The sequence below is a fragment of the Petaurus breviceps genome, unplaced genomic scaffold, assembly GCF_028583685.1.
Source record: "Petaurus breviceps papuanus isolate PSGF00001 unplaced genomic scaffold, PetGlider_PUasm1.0 99, whole genome shotgun sequence".
Taxonomy (NCBI): Eukaryota; Metazoa; Chordata; class Mammalia; order Diprotodontia; family Petauridae; genus Petaurus; species Petaurus breviceps.
The window spans coordinates 25,552,345-25,579,826 of NW_027187465.1; the positions used below are offsets into that span (position 1 = coordinate 25,552,345).

Below are 27,482 nucleotides of genomic sequence, written 5' to 3' on the forward strand. Positions count from 1 at the left end.
TGGCTGGTTAGTGCACGCTTATGATTAATGCACAGAGGGAGGTGGAGAAGGAGGGAATGACATCTGAGAGTCCCCCCTGCTGAGATGAATCATATACTGGATGTTAAGTTTAGGTCTATAACCAAAATCAGTTCAACTCAATCAATTAAGAGTTGTGGTTTCACTCAACAATTTGGCCATTCTGTTCTACCTTGTATATGGAAATGTCCTCTCTCTTTTTTTGGCATTAGGGTCAGAGTAATATTTTGAATAATCACTCATCATAACTTTCAGAGGTCGTATCATAGTTGATTTCTTCCTGTAACAGCTAAATTTTAATGTTTTTCTTAAGAGTAATCACTTCACCTCACACCTAAATCAAATCAGCAAAGATGGTAAAAGAAGGAAAAACTCAGTGTTGGCAGGGTTGTGGGAAGACAAGGCACAACAGTTCACAGCTGGTGGGGCTGTGATTTGGTCCAACCATTTTGAAAAATAATTTGGAATTATACAAGAAATTTTTACAAAATTATTCCTACCACCCTTTAACCCAGCAATCCCACTACTGAATATATGTATACCCCCAAGGAAGCTACAGCCAGCTTTTTATCCAGATAAAAACCATGTGTACTACTATAGCAGTACTACTTCTAACAAAGTTAGAATCAAAATGTGCCTCACAATTAGGGAACGACCAAATCATGGTATCTGAATATAACAGAATACTATCATGCCATAAGGAACAACAGATATGAAGAATGTGGAAATACTTGTGGAAAGTGAGGCAGGGGAAAGAAACCAGTGACAGAAATGGAAACTGGGCAGCACAAGACTTAAGGACAAGTTGAAATAAACATTGCTGCCCAAACCTGAAAATCTAGGATGTGTCAGAAGTGGACATCCTAGGTACTAATTTATGACCAGTCTAATGGTAAACTCCTCAAGTACAAGGCTGCACGTACCACTGTCCCTCTTAGGCTGTTTTGACTTTTCAGAATTACCTTGAGTTTGGTGTCAAAACAAAATCAGTAAGATTTTCAGAACTTACCACCTGTCAACGAAGGTTGTTAGAGGTGCTTTTCCATTCTGCCCATGCCCATGCTTTTCAGTCTATATGATGCCCCCTGCTTCTGGTCCAGTCCTACTATACTTAGGGAATAATAGCTATGAGAAACTGCCTCTTAGACTACTCTCCTTCCTACCAAACTGACCCCAGCTCCCATTTAGTAACTGATGCAAATCAACATTTAGGTCATTTGCTAAAAGGCCTGTTGTCTGTTTCCACCTCTGCCCAAAAGGCTTTGGAAGCTGGATCATGCTACATCACCACATTCCTCAGTGTCCCTGGTTCAAGTGAGCTCTGATTCCTTGACCCAGGCCCTGCTACCCAGCAATCTGTCATTTTATCCAACACCTCCAAAATGAAAGCAAACCTCCATACATTTTGATACAAATTGTTAATGAAAATAAGCTTTATTACATCAAGTAATAAATACATACAAAGATGCACGTAACAGTTTTAGTCATTTATCCAGATTTTTTTTTTTAATCAATCTATGGCAAACTCAAGACCTGAAATCTACAGTCTTCGTCCGAAAAGTAACTATCTGGGTTCTTAATTTTTTAGTAGGCTGATCAGTCCTTTGTATTTATAATTCATGCATTTTAAATTGACTTCAAAGCACGAACAATCATGCAAATGCTCACACACCAAAAACAAAACAAACAAAAAAAACCCATGTTATTTTTTAAAGCAGGGTCTCTATCATGTGGTCCTAACGGGGCGATACTCAGTTGCCAATTGGCACTGACTCATGAAAAAATCCTTAAGAGTTATTGAAGATTCTGGAAAAGGTGCAAAAAAAAATGACAATGTGGGTGGTTTTAAGTGTACTCAAAGAAAAAGACTGGGGCAGGTTAGCAGGGCAGTAAATTAGAGTCGGCAGCAACAGAAGCAGAACTTTCTACATGCAATTTCTGGGCTCGATGCTTTAAAAAAAGTGACCTAGGTTGTTCCTAACTACTTATAATGCAAATCTTAACTGCAAAATGGCCTTTTCTTCTATTCTTACAGACTGTGATGGGGATGGGAGGAAGAAAAGGGGAAAGAACCCAAACTTTTAGACCATTCAAAATAAGGGAATCATATGAATGTTTTGAAAGTCACCAGAGGAATAAGTGTTATTCTTTCTTCTTCACAAAGAAATGGAAAACTTTGGAAGTGAAGTGGGAGGCTAGGATCTTGCATTTCGTTCAGTCTCTGCCAGGCATTCCCGGACTAATCCTCGAGCATGAATGATGCCTGGAAAAGGAAGCAAGAGAATGGAAATAATTGAATTCATGTGATGGCTGCTCCAGCCAAATCAGTACCAGGAGAGGAAGTGAAGGCCCTGCCTGGAACCCCAGTCCTGGCAAGAAACCAAAGGGGTTAGCTGGGCCATCCAAAAGGCTATGCCTCAATGCCCCCAAACAGGTGGTTGTCAATCCTATTTTGCTTGGACTGCCCTGGGGAAGGAGTTGGAGCCTAGAGGTTCTCCCTTGGTTTGGGGGTATCTTCTTCTGCCTGTTCCTCACCACAGGCAAGAAGCATGTCCACTGGATTTGGGACCAAAGGCTCCAAGTTCAAATCCTGACAGTGCCGCCTGCTAGCTGAAGTGTCCTAACCTCCTGGACTTCCCCATCCCTTCCACCACATCTACTGTTCTATTCCAATTCTACATTCTTTAAGCTGTGGAGAACCCAAGAGGGCATAGTTCCCTGACCAAGGACACCTCGCCAGAGCCATGATGTCACTGATCTGGCCCTACCTGTTACTTCCACAGACTGAAACCCCTCTTGTAGGTTTCCTGAATTGCTCTAGCTTGGGTTGGTTTTTTTTTAAATAAACAATGATTAACAGTGACCTTGGGCAAGTCACTTAAAATGCCCTGGGCCCTAGTTTCCTCATCTGTACCAATAACCAGCCCATCTCCTGAAAGGTGGTGGATTCAAGATCCAGAATGAAACATAACATTTGTGGACATGGTCAGTACAGGAATTTCTTTTATTTGATTATGCAGATTTGTTACAAGGGTTTTGTCCTTTTTTTAATGGGGGGGGGGAGAGAGAAAATAAACATTTGTCAATTATTTTTAAAAGGTTCAAAAGAAAAAAAACTAGCATTTTTAAGGTTTGCAAATCACTTAACAAGTATTCTTTTATTAGATCTTCACAACACTGAGTTAAGTGCCATTATTATCCCCATTTTACAGATAAGGAAACTGAGGCAGAGAGTGAATAATTTGCCCAGGGTCACACAGCTAGGAAGTGTTAGAGGCAGAATTCAAACTCAGGACTCTTAAGTCCACACTATATCCATTATGCTATTTAGCTATCTCCTAGAAGATGAAGGGGCTGGGCTAGCTGGCCTCTGAGGTCCTCCTGGGTCAAGAGCTGGGACCTTATGGACTTTCTGCTATTGAATTCCTCCAAAGCTCCTTAAGCTGCCCCTCAGAGTGGGCAAGGTTCATCCCCGATCCACATCATCCAGGTGTGCCCCCCTTTACAGCCCCAGCTGCCCCCAGCCCAGTGAGTCCCCGTCCTTCCCCCCACCCTGTATGGAGGGCTTTGGCAGGGGCAATGCCAGCCCCTGGAGAGAAGTCGCCTTGGCAGGCTCTCCCACAGCGGGCACGGGCAGGCCCCTCAGCATCTGAATGAGCCACTGCATCATTCATGAAGAAGCATGTACAGTAAAAAGAACACTGGCTCTAAAATCAGAAGACCCAGGTTCAAAGCCTGCTGCTGGCAATGACAATCCAGGTGTCCTTGGGCAAGTCTTGGGGTCTCTTGGCCCAGACGCCTCTAAGGTCCCTTCCAATGGCTGATTTCTGCTAAGCAAGCCACTCTATCTCTGGTAGGCCCCCTCTCATTCTGGCTCTGTAAACTTGGGGTCCTAACACTTCTGTTCTCCACCCTCACAGATGGTAACTTTCTGCAAATAATAATAGCACCTGGAGGTTTGTTAAGCACTATGAATATCTCATTTGAGCCTCATGACCACCCTGGGAGGTAGGGGGCATCATCCCCATCATCATTTTACAGATGAGGACACTGAGGCAGAGACAAGTTCAGTGACTTACCAAGCTAGGAAGTACAAGACTGGAACTCAGGTCCTCCTGATGCCAGGTCCATCCAGTGCTCTATGCACTGGGCCACCTAGCCTTCATTTCCTCGCACTAATGCCGATGGCTCTGCTACCTCCAAAAGAATTCCTCCCAGGACCAGCATTCTGACCCTTCCACATTAGGCAGGCTGGGCTTTGAGCCACCCTATTCCACTGACATGGCCTTCACCAGGCAAGGCTGCCTGCACACGCCAAGGCAGCTTCCAAGGGGAGGAGAAAGAAGAGGCCGCCATGGAGGGGTGCTATTTTTCTGTCATGCTTGGAATGAAAAAAGGACCTGACTCCTCTTTCATCTTTTGTTTCCATTTGGCTTGGTCCTTTTCAATCATCACCCCCCTCCCCCAACCCTGTTCTCTATGACCCATTTATAAAAAGGCAGCAAGATGACTCAGTGGATAGAATTGGGGGGCCTACAATCAGGAAAACCATGAGTTCAAATCCCACCTGACTCACCAGCTTTGTGACTCTGGGCAAGTCACTTAACCTGTCTCCCTCAATCTCCTCATCTGTAAAATGGGGATGCTAACATCCAGCCCCTACTCCCCAAGGTTGTTGTGAGGATCAAATGAGATAATATTTGTAAAACAGTTTAGCACATAGTAAATGCTATGTAAATGTCAATTATCATCCTTACAGTAGCAGGATCTCCCAGGATCTGTTAACAGGTAATCTAGCCATAAAAGACTGAGCAGCAAGCTAAGCAGTCTCGTCATCCAGACCAATGACATGCCAGGACTGACCCATATATCCCTGCCCCTCCCCCCAGGAGGGTGCTGGAGCCAGCTCATGCCAGCTCACAACTGTCCATCTGAATTTTCAGCATCTACCCTTCAAAAACCTGCCAATGCTACAAATTCAAGCTTGATTTATTGTCTTCTGGAGTGTCTAGACTTAAAGGGATGGAGAAAATATCAATCACGCTGGTTAATTTTAAAAACTGTGTCGTGGGGTCCCCCCTCCCTATCCAGGGAAGTGGAAGTCACTGAGCAGTGCATTTTGGGTACAGCCTCGCACATCTTCCTTATGGAATATGAGCTGCCGTGTCTTCTCATTTCCTTAAGCCTCTGGAGTACCTTAGAATCTCAAGGATTGGAAGGGCCTCCGTTTGCCCATCTGTAAAATGTAGGGTGAGCAAGGGGGAGATAACCAGATGCCCTCCCTAGGGTTCCTACCAGCTCTCAGTCTTCAGGTCTGAGGAGTCAGGGGTGGGGCTGCAGGTTCCCCAGCCCTGGTCTAGGTCCTTTATGGAGGGTCTACACCCCTGGTTCTAGCCCCAGGCTTTTGCTCTTCTCAACTGCCACCTTTTAAATTAGAAAGGGTTTATTTTCCCCTTTCTTTTTGGGTACATAAGGTAGCAACCTACTTAGGTGACATCACCTCTGCAATCACCCAGTCTGCATTCCCTTTAGTCATGCCTTCCTTTCATCTGACCCTCTTGGAGAAGAAACAATCCCAAAAGGTTCCCTGGCCCCATATCCACACTCGGGCTCATCCTGCCCTGTGCTAAAGGAAGCCCAGCAGGAAATGCCCACTCTAGAACCCCAGTCCCATCCCTGCCTGAATGCCCGCCCAGTGACGTGGTGTCCTGAGAGAGAAAGCTGTGCCCATTTCAGGTGAATGGCCTCTTTGCAGGAAGCCAGCAAGCCCACGAGGAAGAGGTCGTTCACCTCGCCAAGATGAGGGCTTTGTTTCCAAGGGGAGGTCTGTTTTACTTGGCACTGGCTGCTCTAGGGCTGGGACCAATGTCAACTAAATGAACCACAGGCAAGCCGGGGCTAAGCTTCTGTGGCAAGAGCCAGATGGACTCCAGAGAGGCCCAGAATCCCCTTACGCAGGGCATTCTGCTGGGGAGAGAGGCCTTGAGCTTGGCACCGCACAGCCTCCTATGCCTGGCAGGCCCAGGAGGGAGCCGCCCCTTGCCCAGGGACCTCCAAGCCAGAGTCAGCAGCGGGTGCGAATCCAGCTCTGCTGCCATGCAACCCTGGGCAGGTCGCTGGCCCTTTCTCTGCCTTGTCAGTCAGATCCCTTGAAGACCAAGGGCCCATCTGCAATGGCACAAGGAGACTCCACCCTTGGAACTGGAGCCAGACTGACGATATCTCCCATTTCAGGGGCTTGTTACGGTCTGTGGAGCCTTATCTGATCCCACAACATCCCAAGAGGTGGTGGTTGTTACTGTTTAACTGTTCTTCAGTCGTGTCTGACTTGTGGCCCCATTGGGGGTTTTCTTGGCAATGACACTGGAGGGGTTGGCCATTCCTTCTCCAGCTCATTTCACAGATGAGAAAACTGAGACAAACAGGGTGAAGTGACCTGCCCAGGGTCACACAGCCAGGAAGTGTCAGAGGCAGTATTTCAACTCAAATCCTCCAGCCTAGGCCTGGCTATTGTGCTACCTATCAAGTCCAACAGCCCTTTACAAACAGGACCTCATCTGATCCTCACAGCAACCCCGAGAGATCGGTGCCATCACCATTTTACAGATGAGGAAACTGAGGCTCAGTCAAGTGAAAAGCCAAGGTCATACAGCTAATACATGTCAGGCAGGATTCAGGCCTGGGTCTTCTCAAATCCAAGGCTGGTACTCCATCCACTAGATCAGATTGCCACCCTTTCTAAGACTATGATGTAGCAGGGTTTCTCACTGGTTAATGGGGGAACGGGTCCTCCTTCCCCTGGCTGTTTCATGCAGCTCAGGGCCAGTGATGATCTCTGTAGGACATTGGTCTAAGGTCCCCCTCCAGCTCCGGAGCTCGGATCCTGTGTTCCTTCTGCTCCACACACTTGATGATTCTCAGTCCCCTCAAGCAAGCCCCGCCCACCCAGCACGTACCTCGCTTTAGCCTCTCCATGGCGCTTTTGCTCCCGGCATACGTGGGTCTGATCTCTTTGCCCAGCTCCTCGATGATGGCTAGGAGTTCTGCATATTTGCTTTGGGGCACCTGGCTGCTCCCTGTACCCTAGAGTCAGAGAGAAGTTTATTAGGATGACTATGGAGGAATCCAGAACCTGAGACCTCACCCGCAGCTAGCCTGGGCCACCAGCTACATTAGGTCATGCCCTGGCAGCTGCCTAAGACAGAACAATATCCAAAAGCAAGGGCCGGGGGCCCCCCCATCACTCTCCCATGTGCCTCTCCCACCCCCTAGTCCAGGCAGCATGCTGGTGACCAGAGCATTATGAATGGCCTCTGGAGCTTTGGGAGGGCAGGGCATGTGAGGAAGGGCATGATAGAAAACCAGGCTGGTCTTGAGAAAGAGAAACCTGAGAAGTGGGAGTCTGGAAGCTTCTGGTCCTGCTTCTGACACCCATGTGACCTCGGGCAAGTCACTTCCCTCACCTGTAAAATGAGGGACCTGACCACCTGCCAGCTCCCTACCAGATCTACCCCAGTCTACACTTTGGGATCTTTGAGACAAGACAGGAGGATTCCCAGCTCTGCTGTGTGACCCTGAGCAAAGGTCCAAACCTCTCTGGGCCTACTTCCCCCCATCACTCTGCCAGGGGCACAGTTCTGCCCTCCTAGAGGGAGCAACCTCTCAGGTCCCAGAGCTGGGGAAAAGGCTTCCCCTCGTTAGAGTCTGTGACCAGAACTGAGGGCTCTAGAACTGGCTAGACATCCTGTTAAAAATGAGAGGTGGACAATGGGCGGCATTCTTATTCATCCCATCACTGTGCCTCCGTAATGCTTTTCCAAGAAATAACCCTTTTCTTTTCCCTGACAATTACTGAGAGTACTGAAAGGCAAGCACCCAGATCAACGAAGCCGGGGTTCCCAGGAACACAGACACTTGTTCCTTCTCTCTCCTTTCCCTTTCCTCCTCTTCGTCTTCCTCCTGCTCCTCTCCTTCCTCTTCCTCTTGTTCCTCCTCCTTCTGTTTCTCCTCTTCCTCCTCCTCCTCCTCCCTCTCCCAGAGCTCCATCAGGGCAGCCACATGCTCATACAGTGCTTTCTCCCTCTCTTCTTTCTTCTCCCTCCTCCACCTCTTCTTGGCTTCACGGTCTTTCTTCCGCTCCTTCTCCCTCTCCTCCACATTCTCCCTGCGCCTCCTCTTGGCCTCTCTGTCCTTCCTGCGTTCCTTCTCCTTTTCCTTGTCATCTTCCCGACGGTGCTTCATGGCCTCCACATTCCTCTGCCGCTCCAGGCTCCTTTTCAGGCTGTCCTCCCGTGTGCGACACTTTTTGAGCCGTCCCGCTCCCTGGTCCTAGCGTGCTTCTCCTCCTGGGACAAGAAGACTCGGCAGGGCATGAGGAGGTGAACTCTGACCCCACTGGGCCATGGGCTTCTGTGTTCCGTGGAACAGCTGCCCCATCTCTGAATGGCTGGGTTCTTGGGCTGGATATGTAACAATGTCCCTGCCTCTGGAATCATATTCTGCCCTTCTAGAGCCTGGGGACCTGATGATAGGGGTGCCTGCACCTGGCTCCCACTCTTGGAAATGAGCAGTATAATTAGGAACCCAAAGGCCACCTTTTCTGTTTGGTTAGACCAGACAAGGTCTTCCTTCTCTATATATCCAAAGGGGCCAAAAAAAGGCATTCCAGGCCTTCTTTCTCCTAGGAAATACCTCTGACTCACAAGAGATTCCTCAGCTACCTTGCAGGAATGGTGCCAACTGGAAGGATCTGTCTTGGTCCTTGCCTCTGTCCCCAAGTCTCTGACCTCCAGCACAAACTGGAAAAATCTGTCATGGAGTCCCTTTTCAAGCCTATAACTACTTTTGCCAGATGGGGAGGGAAGAATTCTGGCCTTCTGTTAATAAATGTCTACTGAAGAACCCAGACTTGAAGCCCAACATTATCTATTTTCTCTGCTGCCATCCTGGCCAACGTGGAGACAGACCAGCCATCCCAAACCATTTATCTGGGGGCAGATAAATGAGTCCAAGCCAGGCCTTCCTTTGTCCACTGGGAACCAAGTGGGAGCCCCAGGGAATCAAAAAGTAAGCTTCTGAAAAAACCATGAGGCCAGGGATACCTTCCCTTTTTCAGGCCCTGTTCTGAACTCTCTACCTCCAGGCTTTCCGTATTTAATGCCACCCAGCTCTGGTCATTCCTCAGCTCCAAACTGTGTCCCTCATTTGCTTGTTGGGTGTGGGTAAGGGCTTGTGTGCCTTCTGCTGTACAGGTTTATGGCCCACCTCTCTGCCTTCATTGTAAAGTCCTTTGGGGGCTGGCAGGGATGCCCATCTTTATGGTATTCCCTTAGGGCAAGACAAGACCATTTGAAGGATATGGTGGTCATTCTCTCCAAGCAGAATAGGATCCCCTGGAGCACAGTGGCTACCTCCCCTGCCTTGCATCTCTCTACTACCCATCTCTTAGGCCTGAAATAATCTACAAGGAAAGCAAAGGAGAACCCCTGCCTTACCTGGGTGTAGCCTAAAGATGGGGGTCCATAGTCATTGATCAACTGCCGGTACTGGGTGGAGGCCGCCATGCTGGCAGAAGGAGAATGAACACTCCCAGCTTTCAAAGGAAGGGAAATGATAGCAAGAATTAGCAGGAGAGGTCTGGAATCCTGGGCTACCTTCATCCCTCCCCTCCCAACTCCACCCTCCTTTTCTGATCTAATCTGTTTATTTCCTGTGTTGTATTCTCTTGGGAGACTGCAAGGCATAGAGAGCAGGCCTCAGTCCAGAGCAGCCCTACCCTGACACATTGTGTGACCCTGGACAAGTCACTTATTCTCTCCCTTCCTCAGGCTATCAATTGCAGATGGACAGGTCAACATTGGCAGAGTGAGCTTCCTCTCTGGGAGTTTCTTAAATACCAGTGAAATCATAGATGCAGTCTTTTTTTTTTTTGCTTTTTGGAGGGCAATTGGGGTTAAGCAACTTGCCCAAGGTCACACGGCTAGTTTTTTGTGTTAAGTGTCTGAGGCCGCATTTGAACTCAGGTCCTCCTGACTCCAGGGCCGGTGCTGTATTCACTGCACCACCTAGCCTCCCCAGAAGGTACAGTCTTTAAAAAAAAACTTTCCTCATAACCACCCCATTAAGAAAGTAGTTACAAGCATCCCAGACCCCATTTTACAGATGAAGAAACTGAGACTAGTTTCCTCCTTTGACCTGAAATCTACAAGCTGTCTCTACACCCTGGGATTGGTTGCTGGTCAGTCTTGACCAAGCCCTTACCTCCTACTAACAGTAACTGACTTAACTCATACTTGAAATGTAAAAAAAAACAGGGTAACTAGGTGGCACAGTGGATACAGTGCCAGCCATGGAGTCAGGAGAACCTGAGTTCATTTGACCTCAGACATATACTAGCTATGTGACCCTGGGCAAGTCACTTAACCCCAACTGCCTCCAAAAAAAGAAAAGTAAAAACCACCAGGCAAATAATTAGGAGCTCTTAACCTGTGGTCTAGAAACATGATTTTTTATATTTTGATCGCCAAATTTCAATGTAATTGGTTTCCTGTTATTTTACATTTACATTTAAGAATACGCTTCTGAGAAGTGTCCATAGGTTTGGGCAGACCATTGCCCAAGGGGTCCAGGACACAGACCAGGTTAAGAGTGAATACATGAGCCCATATGAGGTACATGGGCACCACTGTACAGGTGAGGAAGTGAGACATGTGGAATTACTTACCCATGGTTACACAGTCAATTAACCTGGACCCAGGGCTCCCTGACTCTTGAATTTAATCCTCACAGCATTATGCCACAGAGTGTGAAAGGACCTCGGGGTAATCAGGGGAGAAGAAGAATCCGACTTTAAAGGCCTGCTCTACTCTACTATTCTGTGGGACTCTGGAGAAGTCTTTTAACCTCTCAAAAAGGGCCTCAGATTCCCCTTCATGTAAAATGGAGAAGTTGGACTAGTGGTCTCTGACATCCCTTCCAGCCCTGGGTCTAGGAGACAATGAGACTGTGATCCCTCCTGATTCATGAATTCCTTCTTCATTTTTGGCATTTTAGGCAAGCCTCCATCATCTGAGACATGGGCATCAGGGAACTCATTCCACCATGAGACATGAATTGTAGGGCTAGAAGGGACCTCTAGGGCCATCCACCCCTAATTTTGTTATTTTCCTTTGTCCTTCATTCTCCAAGAGGACCATGACATCAGGAAGGTGATGCCATGACATGCAAGTGAATTAGATTTAAGTGAGGAGGGCTGTACAAAGTCACCAGCCTCTTTTTCTCCTCTAAAGCCACCTGGGTCCAGTGGCCATATATGGATCAGGATGACTGGAGATGGCCCAGGATGCAGTGGGGGACCTTGGCCTTTTCAAGCTAGGGTCCTTAACAGGTCTCAGTTTGACTGAGGCAACACCCATTCAGTGCTTAAGGCTTAATAAGAATTGATGCAGAGAATGGCCTCTTTACCTAGTCAAATCTTTTTTTTAATTTATCTGGCAGGGGAAAACCCTCAGGGTTTCTGGTCAAAAATGACAAAATAGGGCTTGGCCTGGGCCCTACTATTGACCAATCAATGAGAGCCAGAGTGATCTGGGGTTAAGACTGGTCTTTAAGAATTTTTTTTTTTTACAGATAAAGAGGTTGAGGCACGGGGAGGTTAAGTAACTTATAGATCATAGATGTTCAGTGGGAAGGAATCTTGGAGGGCATCTAGTCCAACTTCCTTGTTTTATAGATAAGAATACTGAGACCCATGGAGATCAAATGACTTGTCCAAGGTCAAAGAGGGATAAAGTGACAAAATTGGAATTTGAATCCAGGTCCCTTCACCCCAAATCCAGTATTCTTTCCCCTATACCATTACTGCCTCTTGTTATGAAAGATAACTCTGACGAATCAGATGTTTTTCCAATTTCTGAACCAAAATAATCACAATGATCTCCAAAAGTCATATAACTTTCTGGCAGAAGATGGCTAAAAAAGCAACTAAGGAATGATTTATTTAAAAAAACCAATGAGTTTCTGTCATCACACATCAGCAGAAGAAAAGTGGCCCCTCCAACATAGTGCCAACATCTCCCCACTCTGAATACCAGACATGTGTAGCCTGCATGGCTCAGTGCCCAAAGAGAGCATGAGCTGAAAGTTCCCCTAAGAAAGGCCCAAGATGGCGAGCTTAGAAGCTTCTGGAGAACAGTAGCCAGCAGTGACCAGTGCAGCACTCACATCCCAGGGGCTCTGAGTTACTTCACACTCTGTACTGAGAAGGTCCTGAATATCCAGCATTATGAACCTCAACAATCCAGGGGGCCTAACTTTGAGAGGTGGAGGTCGATACTAGAGCCTAGGGGGACTCAGGGTGAGCCCAAAGAGGGCCAAGCACCCCACCCAAGAATACAACACTGAGTGAACCATGACCCTGGCAATTAGCACCAAATCAGGGACTAAAGCCAAAGACATAAATCAAAGGAAACACCAACCAGGATTTAAAATGATTATAAAAATAGAGATCTCCCAAAAAGGAAGGAATACAACTTCAAGCAGAGACTAAAAGGAAAAAAAAAGGATTTTCCACAAGGACTACATGAATACCTGGAAGAAATGAAGTAAGAGAGATAAGCTCTAGATAAAAGAATTAAGACAATAAACAACTTAGAAAACAAAGTGGTAAACTTTATCTGAGAAATGGAATCTCTGAAAACTTGACTAATGACTACATGAGGCAGCAAGAAATATTAGAATAAACCCAAAAGAATGGAAAACAGATCAAAGAGAAAGAATTTAAGAATCACTGTACTCTTTGAAAAATGTGTTTAAAAAAAACCTTTATTCAACATTTGAAGAAATCATACATAACAACTGCTCAGAACTATTAGGGCAAATTAAGGATAGAAGGAATTTAACAATCACCTTATAAAAGCAACTCCAAAAGGAAATGTTCCAAGAATGTCATAGTCAAAATTCAGAATGCCTATATCAACAGAAAAAATACTGCAATTATATATATAATAAGCAATTCAAGTACCAAGTAGGTAGTCTGGGTCACACAAGAGCTGGCAGCTTCAATGAGGAATAAAAGGAGAGCTTGGAATAGAATATTCCAAAAGGCAAAAGATAGAGGTTTACAACTAACAATAACTTACCCTACAAAAATGAGTATCATCATTCAAGGTTAAAAAAAAAAGGCCTTTAATGGAATAGAGAGGCCTTTCAAGCATTTCTGATGAAGAGATCAGAACTGAACGTGAATTTTGAAATAGAAACACAAGAGTCCAGAGAAATCTATAAAGGTAAGTGTGTTTGTGCAACTGGAAGAAACTGTGTAATAATGCAGTACTAAACTAATAGAGAAGAAACAAGTGTGTCACTCAAGGGACACTTCAAAGGGCATTTGGGGGAGCAAAATAAGAAAAAATACCAGTCCTAGGGGCTGACTGGATCTGGTCTGAAGAAAAAAGGAAGGCTAACATGAATATACAAGTATAGGAAAAAAAGGGAAGGGTGCGATAGAACTTGCCTCATTACTACTGTGCCTGAGACGAGTATCTAAAGCGTGGAAGAAGGGGTGAAAACAACAAGCATCAGAGGAACCTCACTTCTAAAATGGACAAAGGATGATTAAATATGTACACACACACACACGTCACAACACATGGCCACAGTTTGGTGAAGAAATACATCAAACCTAGCAAGGAAACAAGACAGGATAAAAAGGAGGTGGTTACAGAGAAAGGATAAAACTGGGGAGAGAATAGTCACAAGAAAAACAAACTTTCCAATCCTCAAAGGGCTAACTAAAAGAAGTAGGGGGCAGTGATTAGAGCACTAGCCCTGGAGTCAGGAGGACCTGAGTTCAAATCAGATCTCAGATACTTAACACTTATTAGCTGTGTGACCTTGGGCAAGTCATTTAACCCCAACTGCCCTGCCTTCCCCCCTCCAAAAAGACAAGAAAACTAAAAGAAGCGGAGGAGGGGGTAAGGAAAATTATTCAAATCTAAAGGACGGGGTGCCACTGCCTTTTAGATAGAGAACAAACTTGCACATGAATGTAATGGAATACAAGTAAAAATACATGTAAAAAATCATGAATGAGATGATTTCTGAGAATCCCGGGTATTATGAACAGACAGAAGGAATAAAGTGGGCAGAACCAAGAAAACAATTTATTCAAGGAATGGAACACTAAAGAAAACCAACTTTGGAAGATTGAACTTGGATGCATGTAATGCTCAATTATTACATCTGAGACTCACGATGAAGCGTGTTACCCATGTCCCGAGACAAGGGGCTGGTGACGGATTCAAAGTACAAAAGGAGACAAACATTTTGGGCCATGGATGGCCCCTGTGTCAACTCCTTTGGCTTCATTAAGCTTAAAAAGGTTCTTTTTTTTTCTTCTCAGTTTTATGAGGGAAATGTATAGGAGGTGTGATAGTGATACAAAAAAAGAGGGCCATCATAACATTTTTTTAACTGCACAGATGCAAATAGAAATTAAGAAGAAAGCACAGTAAAAGTAGGGCAGTTTTGAAAGTAATGTTTATAATTTATTATATTCTTTTTTTAAAAAAAAACAAGTGGAATGCAATGGAGATTCACAATTTCCTATGGAATCCTCTATATTCTGCTTCATGTATGAAAATAATTTTTTTTAATATTATTTCCCCCCACCAAAGTCAACCAAGACACACTGGTTTCTAGCAAGTAAAATCAAGTCACAAGAAAAAGCTTCAATGGGCAGCAGAAACTGAGCCTGACAGGCAAGTGAGAAGCACTTGACCCCCCAGTAAGTGTTCTCATTATCACCGACTTAATTAGGCCGAATGAATGAAATTCAACAAACGTATTAAAATGCCTACCCAATGCCAAACACCGTGCTAGATGGCTCAGTGGATAAGGTGCTGGGCCTGGAGTCAGGGAGGCCTGACAAGTTCAAAGTTGGCCTCAGACCCTTAGTAGTTATGCGACCCCTGGCAAAGCACTTCACCTGTTTGCCTCAGTTTCCTCATCTGTAAAATGAGAGAATAATGATAGCCTCTACCTCCCAGGGCTACTGGAAGGATCATACAAGATAAAAACTGTGCCTGCCACATAGTAGGCACTATATAAATGTTAGCTAGTTAAGACAAAAAAACAGTTCCTGCCTTACCTTAAGGGAGGCATTCTACTGAGGCCCAATGCCTTATTTTTTCAAGGCATCCCACAACTGCAGCCCTATCTACCTTTCCAGCTTCACCTCTCACTCTTTCCCCCAACAAGACCATTCTTCTACCCCTCTGGCCATTTTCCATATTGTTGTTCTACCCTCCCAACCCAACTTGCAGAGACCATGCTTAGGTAAAGCTGGGTCTCAGCTTTCAACCCTCCAGGCTGTCCCCAAGTTCCACCAGCCCTGCCCTGCTGCACGCCACCCCACCCCACCCCATCCTACCATTTCCACCTTTTGTGAGCCTCGGGAATGGTGCCCTATTGTTCCACTTTGGGCCATCCAAGACACTCTTCCCAAGCCTACATACACCCTATGAGAATGTAAGGTCCTAGAAGGAAGGAATTCATGCTTTCCTATCTCTAGCACAGTGCTTGGCACACAGTAAGCATGTAATAAATGCGGTTTCATCCCTTCATCTCACACATCCTATGTTCCCACAAGAATGGGTTACTTTCTACTTCCTGAAAAAACATTTTGCTTTCCTGCCTCCACACCTTTGCCCATGCCACTCAACCTGGAAAGTCACTGTTTCCGTCAACTATTCAATCAAAAAGCATTTAATCAGCACCTCCAATGACCAATTGGTGCTGGCATCAAAAAACAGTGATTCCTCCCTTCAAGGAATTTACAATCAATGAGAGAGACTTGTACATATGCACGTATAGGTGTGTATATATGTATCCCTGTATGTGTACATGCATATATACACATAAAATGGGGGGAGGGAAGAGAATAAGCATGTATGAAATGCCTACTATGTGCTAGGCACTAGCTAAGAGATTTATAAATTCATCTCATTTGAGCTTCACAACAGCCCTAGGAGGTAGGTGCAACTTTGCAAATAAGGAAACTGAGGCAGACAAAGGATAAGTGACTTGCCCAGGGTCACACAGCTTGTATCTGAGGCTGGATTTGAATTCAGGTCCCAGTACTCTAGACCCTGAGCCACCTAGCCACCTCTAAATGAAGACAATTATGGGAAGGGAGAGTCTAACATTGGGGAGGACACAGAGAAGTCAGGAATGGCCTCCTGCTGAAGGCAGGTGGTACCTGAGATGAACCTCGACAGAAAGGAGGGATTCTAAAAAGCAGACAGAAGTGAAGAGGATGTGCCTGTGTCAGACCTGTACCTTAGGAGGATCCCCTTGGCATCTGAGTGAGGGATGGTCGGGAGAGGGGAGAAATCCTACCCACCTTCTGAGGCCTCTGTGAAGCCTCATCCAATGCCCCCAGCGGGAAGTCATGGGCCTGAATGGAGGGTCAAGCATGGCCACAGGTCTTTCAGTCCAAACCCCTTGTCTGACAGAGGAAGAAACAAAGACCCAGGCTGGGCAAGCAGTTTGCTCAAAATCACGAAGCCGGAATGCCAGCCTCAGGCTCTTCCCCATGTGCTCTGCTGCCCCACCTCCACTCCTGGACTCCAGCAGCTCCTTGGCTCACTCAGCACTCATTCCAGGGACACTCAGTTCTGTGCCCAACTTAATTGTTCCACTGAACTATGTGTCCCATAGGGGCAAGAACCACCAGGCATTTACATGGCTTAACCTGCTGTATCACCTTGGGCAAATTACTGGCCCTCCCAAGGTCCCAGGCTTCCTTGTCTTTAACTGGAATGAGATGAACCAGAGAAGCATCAGAGAGGTCAGCAGAGCTGGGTGGCCTAAAGACACCAGATCTAGTGACCTCATGGCCTCCCCAGGCCTTCTGCCAGCAAAAACATTCCAGATCTGGTCTAGCAGTGGCCTCACCAGACACCATGATGTTCCCATTTCAGTGGGGACCTGGCACTCATCTCAGCATCTAAGCATGGCGGTCAGGTGTAGAGAAGGGCTTGGATATTCTCTCTCTCCCTCTCTCTCCTAGGACAAGCCAGAATTTAATCATCACAATTAAATCAGTTCAGCCAGCATGTGTTAAGTACCTCCTACATTCAAAGTGCAGGGCACACAAAGTCAGAAACACAACAGGTCCTGCCCTCACAGAGCTTACAATCTATGGGGAGTAAGCCTTGAATGGAGCTAAGGCTTGCAAGAGGCAAAGGTGAAGAGGGAGCTCATTCCAGACACGGAGAACAGCCTGTGCAAAGGTGTGGAGATGGGAAATGGAATGCTGTGTATGGAGAATAGCTAGGAGGTTAGTTTGACTGGACTGGAGATATTTAAGAGGGAATAACATAGGGGCAGCTAGGTGGTGCAGTGAATAGAGCACCGGCCCTGGAGTCAGGAGGACCTGAGTTCAAATCCAGCCTCAGACACTTAACACTTACTAGCTGTGTGACCTTGGGCAAGTCACTTAGCCCCAACTGCCCTCCCCTCCCCCCTCCAAAAAGCAAAGAAAAGAGAGAGAATAATGTGTCTGGAGAGCTAAACTGAAGAAGAGGAGAGAGGAAAGAAGTACTTATTAAGTACCCACTATGTGCTAAGTGCTTTACAAACATTATTTCATTTGATCTGAAGACAAATGGTGAAGGCTTTTAAATGTCAAACAGAACTGACTGGGAGCCACAGAAGTTTCTTGAGTAGGGGAGCGACATCTGTGCTTTCAGAACATCAATATGGCGGCTGTGGGAGGAGGCACTGGAGAGTGAGGACCAGGAATGCCAGATCAGGCGCAATCACAAGAAGTGATGGGGGGAGGTGGGCAGCAGTGGGGTGTGGGTGCAGAGAAGGGGTGCCAAGGGCCCCCACACTCCTCCCACAACTCCCAGACACTCTCATCTGTCTCTGTCATCCTACAAGCTTGTGCCCAGGACTGTGCGGGAGTCATTCTAGAGTGTGCCTGAGTGCCCCCAGTCTTCCTGGAGCCCCGCCAGGCCTGGCCACGGAGGCTGAAAGAGCAGACTCAGGGAACCGCAGCAGGGTTCCTGAGAGGGGTCGCTGCTACCCCCCTCTTCAGCAGGCCCCATGGAGAGCCTGAGCTGGGGGTCTGCTGTAGGGCTGAAGTAGATAAGCCTCACCTCGCACAGCCAGAGCAGCTTAATTCCACTCAGGACTCCATCTCCAGCCCCCTCCATGCCAGACCTCAGAATCCCCAGCTCGTGCAGCCACCTCCATGAAGCCCTTCCTAACCCCCCCCCAAATTACACTGTATTTATTTTTAATATGCTTATAAATGTACACAGTGTCCCCCAATAAGATGTAAGCTCTTTCCTGTCTAGACAGAAAAGTGTGAGGGAAATGTAGCTTACATTCTACGGAGAAAGAAGCTCACAATCCTTCATCTGCCAGCCTGGTAGGTGGGCATCGAAGAGGGTCCTGGACACGGTAAAGGAAGTCTTTCGTCTTCCCCTACCTTCTCCCCCACCCCATCATGGCCTACCCAATTTTCCAAGCTAACATCACCCCCCAGTACACACAAACACATACACACACACCCCTAACCCCAGAAAGGCCCAGGGCGCTATAAAGAGCTGCCAGCCAGGCCTCTGGTTGGGGCATCTTCCAGGAAAGCCCAGCCCAGATCATTCTGGGGGGGGCAGGAAGGAAGCCATATAGCCCCAGCTTGGAATAAAGGGCCTCTCTGTGACCTGTCTTGGACCAGCAGGCTCATTCCCCCTCAGACTTCTGTCTAGAACAGGGGTGGGGAACCTGCAGCCTTGAGGTCACATATCACCCTCTAGGTCTTTGGGTTCCACCTTTTGACTGAGGCTGAGTTTTATAGAACAAATCCTGCTATTAAGGGGATTTGTTCAATGAAGTTTGGATTCAGTCAAAGGGCTGACCTGAGGGCCATATGTGGCCTGGAGGCCACAGGTTTTCCATCCCTGGTCTAGAATCTTTCTCAGCCTCAGTCTGCCCTGATAGTATCTACTCCTAGAGAAAGTGAGGCCCAAACCACCAAAGACTGAAAGGCAAAGTCTGGGGAAGCGAGGGGATCATAGAAAAGAAGTGACTTTGGAGAAATCCAGTCCCACCCACACCCCTTTTAAGAAAGAGGAAACTGAGACCCCACATGACATGAAGTGACATGAAGTGACTGGCCTTAAAATCATATAGGCAGTTAAGTGACAGCAACAAGATTTGAACTCAGGTCCATGGACTCTTCCCTCCATCCTGGCTCAGAAGGCCCTCCTGCTGGTTCCCAAGCAGGACCACTGAATGAAATCCAGGTCCTGAAACAAGCTGGTTTACCATCAAGGACTGACCCTTGGGCACAAGTCACACTGAGAGCAGCCACCCACAGCCCAGCCTGGCCCAACAGGGCCAGCGTCCCTCCAAATGCCATTTCCTAGATCAATGGGATCTGTCAGCAGCAGAAGCAGGGAGGGAACTTTCGCATCTACTTTACCCTGAGCATATGCACCCCCATAATGGATCGCGGGTGGCCATCAGCCAGCTGGCAAAGGATGTCCTGCAGAATCACAAACAGCAGTAACCATGGAGAATATACCTATTCCTCCACTGCTTGCCTTTGCGGGTGAGCGATATTCCCCCTCAGGCTGCCACCAGTCACCCAGGAGAGGGGAGAGGCAGCCTCAGGACGGCCAGACCCAGACACCATTCCTAGGCACAGGGACCCAGCCTCTACAGAGCCTGGGCTTGGCCCCAAGGGGCAGCTCCTGGTGCCCGGGCTGGCCAGGCCAGCTGGACTGTCTGCTCTTGGAATGGGGGAATGGGGAGGGATGGGAGAAAATGAAAGGTGGGGGGGGAGAAAAAGTTCAAGATAGGAAATTTTAGGAATTGGAGGGAACTTTCAGAGACCATCTAATGGGACCACTTTTTCTTTTTCCTTTTTTTTCTTAAACAAATAAGAAAACTGAAACCCAGAAAAGGAGAGCTCTTGGAGATCACACAGCAAGGCTCTTTCTGCCTGTGACCCCAGCTGCCTCTCCCACTGGAATGTTGGCCCCATTCCTTCTGCCAGGTAAACAGGAGGCTTGCCATTCTGTTCCTCTTAAATCCACACAGTGGGCAGAACTTTGATCCGAAAGGCACCTTGTGGGCTCATCTCTAGGGCACTTTGCTCCCCCAAACTAGGACAGAAGGTCCCAGGGCAGGGAAGGGCTGCTGGCCAGGACAGCAGCAGCAATGCCTGAGGACAGGGGCACAGCAGCCCGGTTAGAAGGACAGCTCTCACCCTGGAAGGAGAAAGGAACCTTCCTTCTGAATTTCAAGAGTAGTGAGTGTATCAAGGAACTAGTCTGGAATGGAAAGTCTTGGGTTTGAATCTTGCCTCAGACACTAGCTCCTCAATCCTGATTATCTCATTGTCCTCATGGGGAAAAAGGAGATAAAAATACTTAAATATCTTACCTCCTGAGGTTGTGAGGAAAACCTGTAAACTTTAAAGACTATAAAAGTGTCCTTTCATTCATTAGATAAACATTCATTACAAACCTACTATGTGTTAAGGAGTGGTTAAGTTGTAGATTGGATAACACCCTGGGTCAGAGGTTAGAAAGGCCTGAGTTCAAATCCAACCTCAGATACTTAGTGGCTGTATGGACCGAGGCCAGTCACTTAACCTCTGTTTGCCTCAGTTTCCTCATCTGTAAAACGGGGATAATAACAGCACCTCCCTCCCAGGGTTGTTGTGAGGATTTAATGAGATAATTGTAAAGTATTTAGCGCTGTGCTTGGCTGTAGTAAGTGCCCATAAACTGGGGGGTGGGGGGGGAAGGGGGCAGCAAGAGATCAGCAAAGGCCTCTTGTCAGACATGGCACCTGAGCCATGTTTTCAAGAAAACTGAGAGATACAAGCTGAGGGCATCTCTGTGAGGTGGTGGTGAGGGGGCAGTGCCAGCTAGGAATGGGCACGGGGAGATTCTCCTGAAACTGCAGGGTCCTTCTAACTCTGTAAAAATTCCCATAAGCTGCAGGGCTCAGCCCCCAGTCCTCCTCACCCCCAGCCCCAGCCCCTTTGCCATGGCCAGGTACCTCTCATCAGTGCCAAATTCCAGGGCTGAATCAAACTAGGGACCGGGTTCATCGCTGCTGCTCTGAGAGGGCAGGAGGCAGGGGCATGAAGGGGGGCAGGTGGCTGGTCTCAGGATCTGCTTCTCCTAAGGGGGGAAGGCAGGCTGGGGGGTGGTGATGGTGGTAGTAAACTGGCTTCCCTTAAGAGATGCACATCCTTTCTTCTCTTCTCTCTACTCCTTCACCTCCCTTCCTTCTCACCTCTTTTCCCTTCTCTTCCATCCCTTAGGGTCCCAGGAGGAAGGCTCTCAGGACTGGGGGGAGGGGATGGGAGAAGTTAGGAATTCTGGTTCCTTCCTCCCCATCACTTCAGGTCCTAGGCAAAGCGCACATAGTAGGAGCCTAAGAAACTCGTGCTGTTTGCCATTGACTGAATGCTTGTCGACGGGGCTGCTTTGTCCAACCCTGTGCAGGTGGAGGGAATCAGTACCGACTGGGTGACAGAGAACCAGCCAGCTTCTCCCTCCTCCCACTTCCCCTCCCTGCTCAGAGGACAGGAGGCGGGCTATGAACGGAATTGTTAAAAGGAAGTGGAGTCCACACTCTCCAGACTACGCCCCCCCCATTCACCCAAGTCAGGAAGCCTTCTAAAACGGGGGGGGGGCTCAGATAGGGGGGATGGGTAGGCAGTGGATGGGGAGAAGTTTTGAGTTCTCCCCAGACCTAACATCAGCAGTCCCCATAATCCTCTGTCCCAGAGAAAGGACAGCAAACAGGCTGGCTTTTTTTTTTCCTGTCTGGTCCTCATTAGGATGCTGGTTCCTGGGGGGCCCCCTGACCTGAAGCTGAAACACTGAGAACAATGATCAATGGGCACAGCTCACCAGGGACTGGGGCCTGAAGGCAGATTGAAAAGAAATGACCCCATGGGATCTGCGAGGGGGGAGGAGCAGAAGGAAGGGAGGGGGTCAAGATGGGAAGAGAGTGGAAACCAAGAAATCCCTGAACTCCACGTCAGCCCTCTGGAAAATACCAGACAATGAAGCGCTGTGTGAGGCAGACGCAGCATTTCTGGGAGGGCTCAGGAGCCAAACAGGGGTTGGCAAAGGACAGGAAAATCTTCAGGGCAGGAGAGAGCTGTGCCCGCCCCCTGCTCCCCCCTTCCCCTCGGGCCCAAACAAAGCCCCAGCCCCAGCACTGGCCTCCCAGCCACCCCCACAGGACCAATTGGGGTCCTGGCTGGCTCCCAAGAGGGAGGTCTGCTCCCAGCCAAGCCAGGGGGGAGGACGCAGGCACTGTCCAGAAAGGGGGGCAGAGCCCCTGTGGAGGTGACTGCTGCAGCTGGGAAGGAAGGGAGGGAAGGGAAGGGAAGGGAGAAGGGAAGGGAAGGGAAGGGAAGGGAAGGGAAGGGAAGGGAAGGGAGGGAAGGAAGGGAAGGGAGGGGAAGGGAAGGGAAGGGAAGGGAAGGGAAGGAAAGGGAAGGGAAGAAAAGGAAAGGAAAGGATAGGGAAGGGAAGGGAAGGGGGCCGAGCTGGAACTGCAGTCACGTCACTGGGAGTGTGAGATGTGCGAGGGGAGGACTCAGGCTTTGTCTAACTCTCTTGGCCTTAGGCCACGGGCTGGCATTCCTACTAGCAGGAGGCAGGGCTGGTGTGTGAGGGATAATGACAGGAGAGGGAGAGAGAGGAGAGGAGAGGAGAGGAGAAAAGAGAGTCCATCTTGGATGCAGATGGCAGGGGAGAAGAATGGGGATTGTGACCAAGAAGGACCCCAGGTCTAGGCAGGAAGGAGGCTGCCCCCCCAAAAAAAGAACAAGTGTCATTTAAGGATTGTGAGGCATCTGACCATCGGAAGTAAATGGAAAATGACCTAAAGAGAAAGGAGAAGGAAACATTAGGTCCTAGATGGAAATGGTGCAGGTCAGAGTGACAGAATCTGGGAGATCCTGGGATGCACTGCCAGAGCAGGGGAAGGAGGTGGCCAAGACCCTTCCTCCACTCTTCTTCCCCTCTCCATACATAGTCTTCTCTGCAGGGCACCAAGGACAGGACTGAGGGTGATTATCCCTGTATGTACTGCTACACCTCCCCCCAAAAAAACCACCTTGAATGAGAGTCAGCAAAGAAAGAAAAAAAAAATCAATTGCCTCTGTCTTCCTAGGGGGAGACAGGAGCTGGTCACCAGCTCAGAGATAAGAATATTTAAGGGGAACATGGTGGCCACTTTCTCTTTGTCCTTCAACCACATGCCCACACCTGGTGGAACCACGGGAGGTTGACCTGGGCAGCACCCTCCCCAGGGACAACGCCACCCCACCCCCAGGGGGATGTGGCCAAATATGGGGCTCTCTCCCCACCCCACCCCCACCCCCAAGGCTGTTCTCTCCCTGACATTCTACCCCCACCCCAGGCTGGGTGTATAAAGGGTCAGAGTTCTCCACTTCGAGGGGGCAGGGAGCAGGGTTGGAGCCCAGTCCCATAGTTGCCATTTCCTCCACCCCCACCCCCTCCCCATGGAGAGAACCCCCAGCCGGAATGACTCTTCCCCGAGGCACACCCAGGCTCCTAGGGTTCCACCCTCTCCAACCCAAACTGGCACCGGGAAGGCGGGAGCCCCTCCTTGGGAGCATCTGGCAGGCTGACGGCTCCTCCTTTTTGAGGACTTCTCTGGTCTGGGGCACCCGAGCTCCACTTGGGAGGCCAGAAGGGGCCACTTACTGAGAGCCTCCAAACTTTTCAGTCCCTGCCGATGCTACTCCCCCTCCCCCCGGATCCCAGGGCCGACCCCGGACAGGAAGCGATCAGTCGGTTCCTAATGGAAGGGAGGCGAGATGCAACCTTTTCACCAGGCACCCCGGGCCCTCCCCAAGCCCTGGGAAGGTAGACCGAAGAAATGCCTGCCCCCTCCCCAATAACAGCATGCACCGCGGACGCCGGCTCCTATCACACGACTGCCCAATCCCACCTCAGGCACCTTCCGGCCAACGGCCAACAACACTTGGACCCCCTCCATCAGCACCCCCCAGTCTCCTGCCTTGAGCACTGACTCCCACACCCATGTTCCTGGACAATCCCCCCATACACACACACACGGACACACTTTTACACACGTGCTTTTTTTTAAACTATCTACTTTTCTATCCCCGTCTCGCCGTTTCCCATTTGCACACGCGCGCACGCACACACACACAAACACACACACATCCTTTCCCACACGGGGGCTCCCCAGCCACGCCGCCTTGCCTCTGGCACCCCCGGCCGCGCGCCCACCCGGGACCCTTCCCACGTAGCGGCTGGCGCACGGACCCCCGCCGGGGGCTCGGCGTGCCCGGCCCCTGGCACTCCCGGGCACGGGCGCCGTCTGCCCCCAGCCCACCCAGACACAGATACGCACACGCACTCACACGCACACTCGGGTCAGCGGAGCGGCCGGCAGCCGCTCCCCGAAGCCGCCGGCAGGGGCCCTCGCCGAGCCGCCCAAAAGCTTCGAGCAGGATGGGGGGTGGGGGGGGTGGGACGAGAAAAAAGGCACCGTCCCCTCCCCTCCCAGGGCAGCGGCAGCCCCGGCAGCCCCGCCGCCCCCTCCCCCGGCGCTCCGGCCGGCTCCCCCCGCTCCGGGGGCCACCGGGGCCAGGCAGGCAGGGACCTAGGCGGCGGGCTAGTCGGAGCGCGCGGCGGCGGCCCGTCGGCGGGGCCAGCTGGGCTGCCTCCCCGCGCGCCCCGCGCCCCGGCCCCGGCCCCTGCCCCGGCGGGGAGCCGGCCGGCCCGGCGGGGGGAGTTTGCGCGGGGGGCGGTGCGTGGGGCAGCGCCCGGCGCTCGGGCATCATGGCGGCTGCGGAGCGCCGATCCCGGCCGGGGCAGCGGCCCCCGGCACCCCCGACCCCCGGCGCTCCCTTTGTGTCCGGCTCTGGGGCGCGCGGGGCCGCGGGGGCAGAGCCCGGCGGCCGCCAAACTTGGCCCGCGCCGGCCCGGGGGCTCACTTACCCGGGTTCAGGGAGGCGCCCGGCATGTGGGCGTTCAAGTTGGGCTTGTAAGACATGCCCGGCGCGGTGAGCGGTGCGGGCAGCCCGCAGGTCCCGCGATGCGGCGGAGCGCCTCCGCGCCCTGGCTCCCCAGCCCACTTTTTGTTTACGGCTCCGCCGGCACCGGCAAATATGGCCGTCCCTTATAGCGACACCCACAATGCAGTATGGGCTCCATACATCGCGGCCGGGGCCACAAAGTTTGCGGAGGGCGCAGCCCGGGGGCGCACGCCCCGCACGCCCCGCGCCCCGCGCCCGCACGCCCCGCGCGCCGCGCCCGCGCCTGGATGCCCTCCTTTCTTCCCCGTGCCCGCAGCCAGCCTCAGTATTCCTCCCCCCCTGGAGGATGAACTTGGCAAACTTTTGGGGGAACTGGTTTTCAGCTCCTGCGCAGGGTGGGGAGGGAGGGGCCACGAGGGTCAGAGGGTGGCCGCGATTTTTTTAAATTCAATTTAATTTTTTTCTTTAGTGAAGAAGGACTTAGTATTTTATTCCTCTATGGCCGTTTTAACTCTTTAAAAACCCACACTGGGGGAAAAATGTAGAAGATCCTAGCTTGAGAGCTTTGAGGGGCCTTCGAGCCCAACTCGTCCAACCCCCTCTGGTTTTACAGAAAGGGAAACTGAGTCCCCGAGAGGGTATACAGCTGGTAAGTCCTAGGAGCATGGCTCTAGAGGTTGGCCATGTAATCCCACACATACAATATTCGGTCCTTTTACAGAACAGTCCACATGCATTTTATCAAATGGTTACTGGCTGCCAGGCACTGTGCTGAACCCTGGGGTTACAAAGAAAGGCAAAAAACGTGGTCTCTGAAATTGAGGCCTATGGAGATGAGATGACTCACCCAAAGGTTACACTGTGGCCGGTGGATCAGAACTCAGATCAATCCCACATTCTTTCCATTGGCACAGGATAAAATGGAGAGCCAGCATGATGAATTTTCCCCTGTTCTCCCACTTACCGGTATTTTTCTACTGTTTTCCAAGGGTTGGAGGCAGAAGAAAAATTAATGAGTGAAATTTACAATTAAACTTTATAAACAGCACCCTCTCCCCCTTCCAAATCAGCCTAATCACTCCCACTGGGTGTAGCTGTTTGCATGTTGTCTCTCCCGTCAGACTGTGAGTTCCTTCAGAGTAGGGATGGCCAAAAAAATCCCATAGCCAGCACTGGCTTGCACTGGGTCAGGAAGAGTCAGAAAGGATTGAACAACAGCAATTAAGTGGAGTGGTTTGTCATTTCCTTCTCTAGTGGATTAAGGCAAACAATATTAAGTGACTTGCCCAGGGTCACACAGTTACTATGGGTAGATCTGAATTCAGGTCTTCTTGACTCTAGACCCAGCACTCTATTCACTGCACCACCTACTCCCCCCCCCCCCATAGGTGAATTTTTAAAAGGAGACTGGAAAGGGCAATGCTAAACCAAATAGCTCTCTACTGGTGGGATTTCAAGCACTTTGGCACCAGAGTGGCTATTTTAGGGTAAGCAGCTTCCCAGTGCCTTCTAACATAAGCTGTAATTAAACAGAAAGAACTTTGGCCCTGAAGAACTGACCTGATCATTTTATTATTTATGTGAACCTGGGCAAGTCATCTCTTAGAAACTGTTTTCTTAACTGTAGAATGGGAATAATTCTTGAAAGTATACTGCCTGCCTAGTTAGCTGCTCTAGGCAGCTTGGTGGCACAGTGGACAGTCTTAGACCTGAGTTTTATTTTTGTCTTAGCCCCTGTAAGCTGTGTGACCTTGGATAAGCTGGTTTCCTCTGCCTCAGTTTCCCCCCTACAAAATGTGGATAGTAATAGTACCTGTCTCCCAGGATTGCTGTGAGGATCAAATGAGATGATATTTGTAAAGCACTTAGCCTGGTATATAGATGTAGTTTGTCCTTTTTTCTTGAAGGACCATGACATCACAAGGTCTTATCCTGACTTGCAAGTGAATTGGATTTAAGTGAGGAGGGCTGCACAAAGTCACCAGCCTCACTTCATCCTCCAGAGCCATCTGGGTCCAGAGACAAGCTATAGATCAGGATGACTGGAGATGGCTGGATGCAGTGGGAGGCCTTGGATTTTTTTCCTAGTATATAGTAGGCGCTTAATAAATGCGTTTTTCCTTCCTCCTGCAGTTGTAGTCAGAAAAGTACCTTTTAAATCCAGAAGTATCAGAAATATGTGTTATTGTCTTCTCTCTCAATAGAACCAATGCCAGTTCCCTTGATTTGAAGGGTTTGGGATTTGTGAAAGCCAGAGAGTGAACTGGGGGAGAGAAATTTGGGAAATTTCTGGGGAAGGTGTTTAAAAGATAAAATGGTTTGAGAATGACCTGAGGAAGGAAGGAAGGAAGGAAGGAAGGAAGGAAGGAAGGAAGGAAGG

General features: G+C 49.4%; 1 protein-coding gene across 2 annotated transcripts; it reads right to left on the reverse strand.

The window, feature by feature from the left end:
- Nucleotides 1–1,433: 1,433 nt before the first annotated feature.
- Nucleotides 1,434–25,358, reverse strand: CDK2AP1 (cyclin dependent kinase 2 associated protein 1). Of its 2 annotated transcripts, none has more exons than XM_069081544.1 (4): nt 25,065–25,358; nt 9,513–9,610; nt 6,975–7,101; nt 1,434–2,281 (listed from the first exon to the last, which is right to left on the reverse strand). In XM_069081544.1, the coding sequence occupies exons 1-4, from the start codon at nt 25,117–25,119 to the stop codon at nt 2,214–2,216; spliced, it is 348 nt and encodes a 115-aa protein (XP_068937645.1). In that variant the 5' UTR covers nt 25,120–25,358; the 3' UTR covers nt 1,434–2,213. The 2 variants fall into 2 exon arrangements, with proteins under 2 accessions (XP_068937645.1, XP_068937646.1); XM_069081545.1 differs by lacking the exon at nt 25,065–25,358 and adding an exon at nt 24,485–24,575.
- Between the last annotated feature and the right edge of the window lie 2,124 nt (nt 25,359–27,482).